We start from the raw sequence: 9,582 nt of genomic DNA, 5'->3' as shown, positions 1-9,582 counted from the left end.
CACTGTACTTTTACTCATCCTCATACCTGAAAAGACAGAGAATGTATTTATGTCAGAAATTTCAAGCACACTTTTGCCTTAAGCTCAGTATGTAATGATAACATGCCTTTTTAAAAAAAAAAAAAAAAGAAAATCTGTAGAAGGACAAAAGTGACGGTGACACCTTTTCTTACTGACATTGAGTTCTTTGGAATCAGTGGATTAAATGTCTTACCTGATCATCTCCTTGTACTTGTCCAGAGCCTCCTGGGCCACATACTGGATAAAGGCAGGGTCCTGCAGGGCCAGCTCCCCGGGAACAGAGAGGGTGAGTGGGGGAGAGTTCAGGATGTTCACCTCCACCTTGGTGTCAGTGACGGACACGTTCTGTTCATCGTGGCTCTTTGGTGCCACCTGGAGAGCGGGGGAAGTATTGTCAGATTTTATCCAGCCCATCAGTATGACTGGCCTATTTTTGTGTATTTTTTAAGTATTTATATTAGTCATTAAAATGTACAGTATGCATTAAACCTAAGTTGTCAGCATGTTAATATGAGCCAAAGAAGGGAAGTTGATTTGATTGGTGTATTTGTGTTTTTGTCTTGAGCATTGCTCTTCAGTTTGAAGTAGGTATGCCTTAGTTAAATATAAGGTTAGCTAAGTGATGTCCAGTTTGTGAATGTACCATTTGATATTTAGGTCAATTGGAATCAGACTCTGAAGGCCGTCGCAGACGATACCAGGCCACTGTCAATCTAGTGTGATCACAGTTTTTCAGTGTTAAAACCTCAATAAAAAATCATTTAGATGTGTGTGTCTTCAAGAAAATAAGTATTCTGTTCATTCTGTACTTGTCATAACCACTGATACCGTGTCCTTTCGTTCCTCCTGCTCACCATGGTGACGCGGAAGATATTTTCAGGAGCGCTGCTGTTGCTCACAGCCTGAGCCACCCAGCTGAATTCAGCAGCCATGTTACTGAGCCAGCTCACTGTTTCATCAGTGTGCCGCTGGACAATGGACAGGATCTCGTCGTACTGCTCTTTGGACACGTCCATCAGCTGGGAGACCTCATCCAGCTCCACGTGCAGCTCACGAACACTGGGGCACTCTGGAAACAGTGGAGAAGATGGGTAAGGTGAGATGTGTGAAGGTATCAGCTGAAATGATCAGGAGTGTGAGGGTGGTGGTGGTGGTGCTTCACCTGTGAGCAGGGCTCCCTGGCAGACCTCACACTGGCTCTGCAGCTGCCAGCACTCTGAGGTCTGTTTGCGAAGGTCTCTGCACAACTTGCGGTTCTGCAGGAAACGGGGGAAACTTTCCCTCCCTACACCACAGAGAAAAAGTTTAGGTGCGATTTTAAGATTACAGATGTTCAAACCTGTGCCACTGACACTAAAGAATTTTCAGCTTTTTGCTCCATCCAATCATATCAACCACTGAAATTCGCACATATAGCAAAAGATAGCAGTCATTTTAGTATTTTTCTGACATATTTGTGCCCCTCTACCTCTCTTCTTCTCTTCCTCCACTGCCGCATGGAGGTCATCAAACACCTGGGTCACCACGGCTCCAAATTCCTCCACCACACTCTTGCCAAAGTCAAAGAAGGAGTCCAGCACATCCTCCAGGCCCACGCCCTGCAGGAAGCCAGAGTCCCGTCCTGGGTAGTAGGGATCAGAGGTGCTCTCCTCCATCATGACGTTGGTGTCGTTCAGGAAGGCTCTCTGGAGGACTTTGTCGAGCCTGCTGCTCATCCTGGACACCAGGGCGACGCTGCGGTTCACCACTGTGCCCACCTTGGTGATCAGGCGGTTGAAGGAGTCCTCGATGCCGACCACCTCTGTATCTGTGTTTTCGGGGGCCTGGTTCACCAGGATGTCCCCCGTGTCCATGCGAGGTTCACGGGGGCCAAAACGCCTGGACACTCGGCGGAAGAAATTCTCCACCTACAATATGAAAGTGAGTTTGTTTTACTGTTTTCCAAGAGTGTGGCTCCTAACCTGGGAGTTGCAAGATAATTACCGGGCGGTCACACTGTGGCACATCTGGTGGTTTTACATTTAGATAGGTGCTGTCATTAATTTTGCTCCTGTCACTTATTTCCAGATGTATTTTAGTCACTGACAGCTGTTCCTTTTTCTTTCTTTTCCTGTGTGTCAATGTCAAGTGTGACTGAAATAAACACCTCAGTCAACAGAGAGAGGGCAGCTCAGACTGAAGGGATTTGATTCCAAACAAGGTAAGTTTTCAACTCTTCAGTAACACTCTTATAGGAGGTTGGAGGTTGGAGGTCAGAGTAAGAATGGCTGAGGTTGCCGCTGCAGTTTTCATACCTTGGCATGGAAAGTTGCAAATCCCCTGCGGCAGGTGGAGGTGTAGAAAGTTTTACACGCATCCTCCAGGCAGGGTCTGCACGCCTCCCACTCAGACTGCAGGGAGTCTTTACACTGCTCCTCTGCCTCCTCCAGCTTCTCTGTCACCTCCTTAGCCAGCTGGGCTGCCCCCTGGTGGCAGAAGGAGGAACATGTCATGTATTTTCCACCTTGTTGTTTTTTTTTGTTTTCTTTTTTTAAATCTTTCTGTCTGTTTAAGGAAAGGTTAGTGCCACTCTTACCCTCTTCTTGTCACTGCTGTGTCTCAGAGACTTCATGAGGTGCTCGTGTTTCTGCTCGTTCCTCCACATCACCTCCCTCATCTCCTTCACCCCATACAGAGCTCTCCTCACCTCCTCATCCACGAGTTTCTCACCATCCACGGACAACCCTGGGAGAGAAACGGAGAGGACAACCAGGGTGAGATGTTTTCTTTATAAACTCTTACATAACCACAGTTTTCACAGGCAAAGGAAATGTAGCAAAAGTTGTAGACTCAACAACAAATTCGTAAATTATTTCAGTGTGATTTTATGGCACTGAACAAAATAAAGAAACATCTAAACCTAGTTCAATAACACAGCTTTTAAACAAACTATTATATGACACTGTGCTTACTGTAGTGTCTACTGCAGTGTCTACTGTTTGCTCTGTGTTGGTATTGATTGCAAGGGAACTAAGATCAAGACAAATTTGGATTCCTCTGTGCCAACTCACGTTCCAAGGTGTCCTCTGAGATGTCTTTGGGTTGGTCCTCAGGAGCAGAATTGAGGACGCCCAGTGTCACCACCAGAACCACCAAACTGAGCAGGAGCTTCATTGTTGAGCTCAGTCTCAGTGTTTGATGGGGGCAAAGAGAAATTTGGTCTGAAATGACACGACAAGCACAACAAAGGTCGTGTGTCTGCATACAGGCACATGTACACATACATGAACTCATGTTCGCATTAAGAAACTAAAACAACAGGTGCTGTCTAATCTGATCCAGAAAGATAATAGGATTTGAGCTTAAGGATGATTAAACATCAACAATACTGTACGTGGTCATAAGTAGGTCTGCCACTTGGTGGTGCTACACATCTGATCTGATGTCAGACATTCCTTGGACCGGGGACAGTTGATTTTTAGTTGGTTTGACAAAGATGTGTTCCAGCAAACCTTTAATAGTGCGTGCGGAGTAAACCCAGAGTGACAGAGAAACTATATGATCAGATTCTGATCTTTAAAACAGATTCCAGCATTTACCTACAGATTACTTTTACTCAATTTGTGACAAAGTTGTAGTCTTGAATGTTGTTGTTATGTTTTTGTTTTTAACACTTCAACTGTCCACACTGCATGATTTGAATTCCACAAATACTGTAAAAAAAACTTCTCACTTCCCTGCTTCTGTGTGCTCTTTTATTCACTATGTTTAATGAGGACAATTTTACCCTTGTTTTTTTTCTCTTTAAGTATCAATAGTTGAGCAGTAGGGTGTGAGGCATCTAATAAGATACATCACAGGCTCCACCTCAGCTTCAAAACTTGGCAAGCTGTGTTTATGTCTGGGCCCTCTGCTGTGTCGGGAGGTTTCTGCGCCATCAGCTCACTAAAACTCGCACACATAAAACCTTGAGAAGATCCTGAAATCAAGTTTATTTACTTTGCTATTTTGTTAACCAATTACCACCTGAGGCGCTGCCCCAGTTCAGCCACAGAGGGTTGCACAAGTTGGCATCCAGCAGGGATTTACAGTAAATGGGGATGTACTCATTTGACTTATTTTGTTATGGGTTTAAGTTGCTTAGACAATCAGCTCTATTATATCCCGCTCACAACACGTCTAGGCTGGGATTTATAACAGTGCTAAAATAATGAAGAAGCTGAATCTTATTGTCTTAATGTATATAACCTATACACGAATGCTTAATTATGAATTTGAGATAAGTTTAAGTACAAATTGAGAAACCAGTATCTTCTAATGGATGTTATTATAACACAAATCAAACTGATCATTACAAAGATGCAAGCAAACACAATGTGTGATTTATATGTTAAGAAATCATTTGCAACTTTAATTTATCTGTGTATTAAAAGTGCATCATCATGTAAGGAAATATTCAAATACACACATATGAAAAGCAAAGGTGTAACAGATATTTTAAAAACAATCTCTCAAAGTAACCATGACAACAAAGAAACTTACCAGCAGAGTGAAGCTGCGTCTCCACCGGCAGGAATAAACAAAGAGCTCTGTGTGGACAGTAGTCATGAAGTTATCTTGACCAGGTCTATTTGTGCTCTTTCCACACGAGCTTCATCCTATTACTGTCTTTACTTGATGTTGATGCCCCTTAATCCAGCATTTGACGCGCTGCCAGAGAGGTGTGCGTTTGCATAAGAGGTTGCTTAGTCATATAAGAAATACTCTTCACACCTCGGAAAAAAGGATTAATTTGACATGTGATGACATGTGGTGACAGGGGTGACGGCGTATGTCACTCAAGACTTGTCCAGAAGCCAAATATCGGTCTGTGCACAGTTGAGATCAGACACATAATCATTAGTTTGAGAAACAAAAAGGTTCAACTGTACACAAGAGGATTGATATGGCACCATCTTGACCTTCATATGAACTGCAGGAAGGGGTTTTCTTGTGGCAAAACAGTCACTATTTCTGCCAAAAAATGATTTTAAACACATACACATACGTTAAACATTAATTTAAAGACATAATTTATTTAAGAAAAAAATATTTAGTGCAAATATTGATTAATCCTGGTAAAACAGAAGTGTATGTGCAACATGCTTTGGAATTGTTTGTTATATAGCACCGTGTTAAATGAATGTGTCTATAAGCCATGGTGGGATGGGTGCTGAGTGCGCTGACATCACCACCCAAATTATCCCTCAGTGGGAAATCCTTAATGCAACACACCCACACAAGGCTAAACCCTTTCATGCACAGAAGCAGTGACATCACACTGAGCTCTACTTGAACTTAGCGTATCGTCTCTGGTATTTGATATGTCTGTGGATTTTGTCAGGATGTGGGATTATTACAATGTATTTTGCAGTAGCTCTCCTATAGGAGGAGATAAGAAGAGATCACATGATCAGAGAAGATTGTTTTTGCTGAACCTGAGCCATGTGCCGATCTCACAAGAGCCCTTACTGCTGCAGAGCGGCATCGTTTGAACACAAAGCTACAGCAAATATGCAACTGATTCATATTCATATGTGTAAAACCAAGTGATGGATAACTTCAGTAACTTCAGTCTGTCATATTTAGATTACCACCAGCTATTCTTAGATTCTATAAGCCAGATGTGAATCTAGATATTTTTAGTAAAGGGAAACATTCCTCTGAGCAGGAGGCTGTTTAGCGTCTCCAATACCTGATGGAATGTGAGGGACCCGGGGTGAAAGGGTACCTCTGTCCCCATCTCCTCACCGGTGCCCCATCTCCCTCAAAAATGTGCCCTCTTTGCATGCTGTGACCCAGAAAATAGGGTCCTCAGTGGATAATAATCAAAACCAGCCAGCGCTTCAGCCTGGTCTGCATCCTCGCTGACACCTTCAGCACCTGGTTCCTATAACACTGCAGGGAGAAACTTTCTCCCCGTGTTCTCCCATGGTTCCTAAACGTAAAACAGTTGACAATAAAAAGGTTTGAGGCTACAGTGCATGCAAGCACTCAAAATGTAAGTCGCAGAAATACTCTACACAGGCTGAAATGATGTCTTATTTTTTTCCACATTATCTGATGGTCAACCATCTCTCCATGTTGAGTTTTAAAGGGCTTTCTAAGGCAGTACCATGTAACCAGCTCATGATGTGGTCTTGTGTTAAGTTTTGTGGTGCTGATCAAAGAGTCCTGGACTGAAGAGATACACATTTGCAGGGGATAAACTGCTTCAGAGGAGTGAGATGTAATGGATGGCGCAGTTAAACGCTGCTCTGAGAGCTGTGTTGAGTTTTGTTTGAGGGATCAGGAGTGGTGTGTATGGAATCTGTAACACATATGGCCTCAGTCTAAAATACAATAATGAGCTTGCAACAACTGTGAGAAATTGAAGCACCAATTAAAATGAGTAAGGCTTATTAGAGAGACAAGTTGTGAATTGCATGATGGGTAGGTTGCTTCTCAGTGAACTCCCTGGGTCCCTTACAGCAGATGTTAAAAATAAATGAACTTGGGACTTTGTGTAAGTGTCTTCTGTGGGCACATCTATGATTTCCTCTTTCGTTAACCGACACTTTGTGATCACTGGAACATTTCAGTAGCCTGCACATTCATTTACACTTTCTCTGCAACCACACAGCTTTTCTAACCCACCCGACTCAACCAATGCTTTCAAAATAAAAATTAAATCTGCAAAGGAGGGAACAAAATTTAACTTTATAGGCACTACTGTTGACATTCAATCACAATTAATTCTGCATCAATGAAACGGTTTTGATTTTAGTGAAAGAAAATCTAATTGCAAAACACAACACATGACTGCTTTTATTTTGACATCCACAAAATCCCATGTTGTGCAAGTAGCTGGAACCTGTTGATAGAGAAGCCTCTGAACTGCTGGTTTGCTGTTCAGTGCCATACTAGACAAGTCTAAACAGTGTGATGCGACACAGCTGTTACTGGTGTTCATTCAGCGTTATTCTGTGCAATAATTACGCACACACACGCGCGCGCACACACACACACACACACTGAGAAAACCAGGGGTGCAGACGGTGCGCTCAGATGTGGAACACGTGGTTTCTCGGAGCAGCCCTACGGGTGCACCACTTCCTCTCACGTTAGGATTCCTTCACTTTTTTTTTTTTTTTTTTTTTTTGGTTTGAGTTTGTCCGGTCACTGCCGCGGGTCCCGTCACACTGCTGAGCTGGGCTAGGATACACTCTCACCTCAGCATCTCTCCAAACTGCCACATCAATAAGAAGAGCGCTTCTTTTCTCCTTGACTTTGTAACTCCTACTTGCATTCCCCGCTTTGAACAAAGTTCATTCCTCCCTCTGCTGCAGCATCTGAGACGCAGCATTGACGTTACCTGCGCTGAAGGAGGTCGTCTCCAGCCGTGAGAGCGGCGGATGGGGCTTTGAAACTTTTTTTTAATTATTATTATTACTCTACAACAGAGGATAGTGGGATACTCGCAGATCCAAGTTGCTGTGCTGCTGTGGCGCTCAACGGGAGATTTTGGGCAAATGCCATTGCGATGCTGTGGATGTGACTTCAAACAACAGTTTCACAACGGTAGAGTCTGGTAAACCACAATGAAAGGTAGGCTCATTTAGAGGCATCAAAAAGCAGAAAGTATGTGAAACGCGTTCGACAGTGTCACTGCATGGTGACAATTTGATCTATTTTCTGCTCGTACAACTTTTCCTCTCGCTCTTTCTTTGTCACCTTCCTGCGCTCTTTCTCTCTCTGGGACGTGAGGAATGCGTGGGCTACAACTCGCGTCTGACATCTGGTTTCAATTATGGGACTGTGTTTGGGATTGTTTTGCATCTGGCCGCTCCTGCACATCAAACACTAACCTACACTCAGAAGACTATTCTGAGCAGAGCCAAAACAGGAGGGCAACTCCACCAACTTAGTCTTAGTCACTTATATTGTATTAGGAATAGAATATGAAAGTATTCCTGTGTTGAAATTGATTTCTTCTTTATTTTGTGCTGTTAGACACATTTGTCTTGGCTTAAAGGAATCAAAAGTTCTGAAGGAAACAATGAGTCAGACTTTAATGCCGCTGCCTACATGAACAGCTTTATTGTGGTGTAACTCCGTGCGCACTCAGATGCACGCACGCGTCCCGGACCCCTAAATCCACTGACTTGCTGCTTTTCAGCCCGCTGTGATGAAACACAACAGAACAAAAAGTGCATGAGTAATGGTGGTCACGGCTCATGATTTAAAATAAAGGCTTTTATTGGGCTTGTGCAGTTGCCCAGATTTGATTCTCATGCGGTGACCCGATGTTTTGGACGTCGCTGGATTTACATTGTGCGTGTCTTTCTCACCCACAGTCAAAGCTCTCACTTGAAGGCTCAACAACACTCTGGTCCCTAGTTCCACAGAATAAACACTACATGACTTCTGCCACCTTGTGGTTCATCTTAGAACACTAATCTTCTGCTCTCACACTAAACTTGTGTTTTAGGTGGCATGGCCCACTTCCTGTTGCTACTGTAATTACAGTGAGAGGCAATGGGATGTTCTGGATTGACTTCATTGGAGCTGTGCAGAGAGTCTTGATGCAGGAGATGCTATTTATAGAGGACTGTAGGAGCTTGTTTGTTTTGATTTATGGAGTATCTGATTTATTTATTTGATTGATCTGCTTTATTTAGAAAGTGTTTTCCCTCTTCAATTCTTTGTTTTGGGTTTATAAGATTATGGCAGCACTTTAGACACTTTGGGTTTGTTTACCTGGTGGAAGGCAGGTAGGAGCAGTCTGCACCTGCGAGGGTCTATTGTGTTTTCTTTACAAGAGCAAGAGAGGCAGGCAATGAGGCAATGGTTTCTTTGTTATTTGTACAGATAAACCACATGTAAAAGCTGTTGAGCTTTAAGGTTCATTGTTGATCCTGGAAATAGTAGCTTGACAAAAATAAATCTCATCTCAAGGTCCACTTACTTCTATTTTCTGGAACTTTAAGCCTTTATCAGTGGATGGACTTTGCTCACCCACTAATGAAGCCCATGAGATTTGAAGCTCCCTCTCTATGGACAGCAGGTTTCTTTTGCCTATCATTCATGTGGTGCTTCAGTGGCTTTCTCATGTTGTTTGTTTGATTATGGACAAAGAGCCACAACAAGGACCAACACTAACATGTTACAGGATGCAGGAAAGCACAATAGTCTGTGGTGAATTTCATGAAGATACTGATGTATATTAGTAATCAGTCGATCACAGGGAGCAATTATTTGGTGATTTGCAGGCCAAAATATGGCTAGGCCAAAGCTGAGTTACATTTTTTTCAGAAAAGGAAAGCTTTTTGAAGGGGCTCAATGACTAGATATCAGTGTGACTTGAAGACTAACTGTATGTTGAAGTATAGTCCTTAATCAAGAAGTACGTGTAACCTAAATGTCTAAAAACAAACCCAGTTTTAACCAAGATGCTAAAATATCTTTTGACCTGAAAATCAGCGCTTCCTTGGATCTATTCCTGTGACATTTAGCAATCCCTCTTAAGTATCATGGCCCCAAACAGCAACGCTCATCCCAAAA

At 42.9% G+C, this 9,582-nt stretch overlaps 2 protein-coding genes across 2 annotated transcripts in view; one reads left to right on the top strand and one right to left on the bottom strand.

Annotated features, from left to right (window-relative positions):
- Positions 1 to 210: 210 nt before the first annotated feature.
- Positions 211 to 4,612, bottom strand: LOC111231139 (clusterin-like protein 1). The gene is made up of 8 exons (XM_022758151.1): positions 4,543 to 4,612; positions 3,072 to 3,221; positions 2,597 to 2,745; positions 2,316 to 2,486; positions 1,490 to 1,928; positions 1,184 to 1,306; positions 876 to 1,090; positions 211 to 393 (listed from the first exon to the last, which is right to left on the bottom strand). The coding sequence occupies exons 2-8, from the start codon at positions 3,172 to 3,174 to the stop codon at positions 211 to 213; spliced, it is 1,383 nt and encodes a 460-aa protein (XP_022613872.1). The 5' UTR covers positions 3,175 to 3,221; positions 4,543 to 4,612.
- Positions 4,613 to 7,222: 2,610 nt separating this feature from the next.
- The window catches only part of LOC111231261 (collectin-12-like), a 28,537-nt gene continuing 26,177 nt past the window's right edge, over positions 7,223 to 9,582 (top strand). Inside the window, exon 1 of the mRNA XM_022758309.1 lies at positions 7,223 to 7,626. Coding sequence (XP_022614030.1) covers positions 7,620 to 7,626 — 7 coding nt within the window. The 5' untranslated portion in view covers positions 7,223 to 7,619. The remainder of the gene's footprint in view (positions 7,627 to 9,582) is intronic.

Source organism: Seriola dumerili, unplaced genomic scaffold (genome assembly GCF_002260705.1).
Source record: "Seriola dumerili isolate Sdu_G_001 unplaced genomic scaffold, Sdu_1.0 BDQW01000291.1, whole genome shotgun sequence".
Classification (NCBI taxonomy): Eukaryota; Metazoa; Chordata; class Actinopteri; order Carangiformes; family Carangidae; genus Seriola; species Seriola dumerili.
Note: the sequence above shows the minus strand (reverse complement) of the source record. Positions and strands in the feature narration are given on the sequence as shown.

Bases quoted from the DNA above. Each gene is read 5' to 3' on its own strand.
- LOC111231139 (XM_022758151.1), bottom strand. From the start codon at position 3,174: ATGAAGCTCCTGCTCAGTTTGGTGGTTCTGGTGGTGACACTGGGCGTC. The intron at 1,929-2,315 runs GTATGAAAACTG...TTCATATTGTAG, and splicing joins TTGCAACTTTCCATGCCAAG to GTGGAGAATTTCTTCCGCCG. The intron at 1,307-1,489 runs GTAGAGGGGCAC...TCTGTGGTGTAG, and splicing joins GGAGGAAGAGAAGAAGAGAG to GGAGGGAAAGTTTCCCCCGT.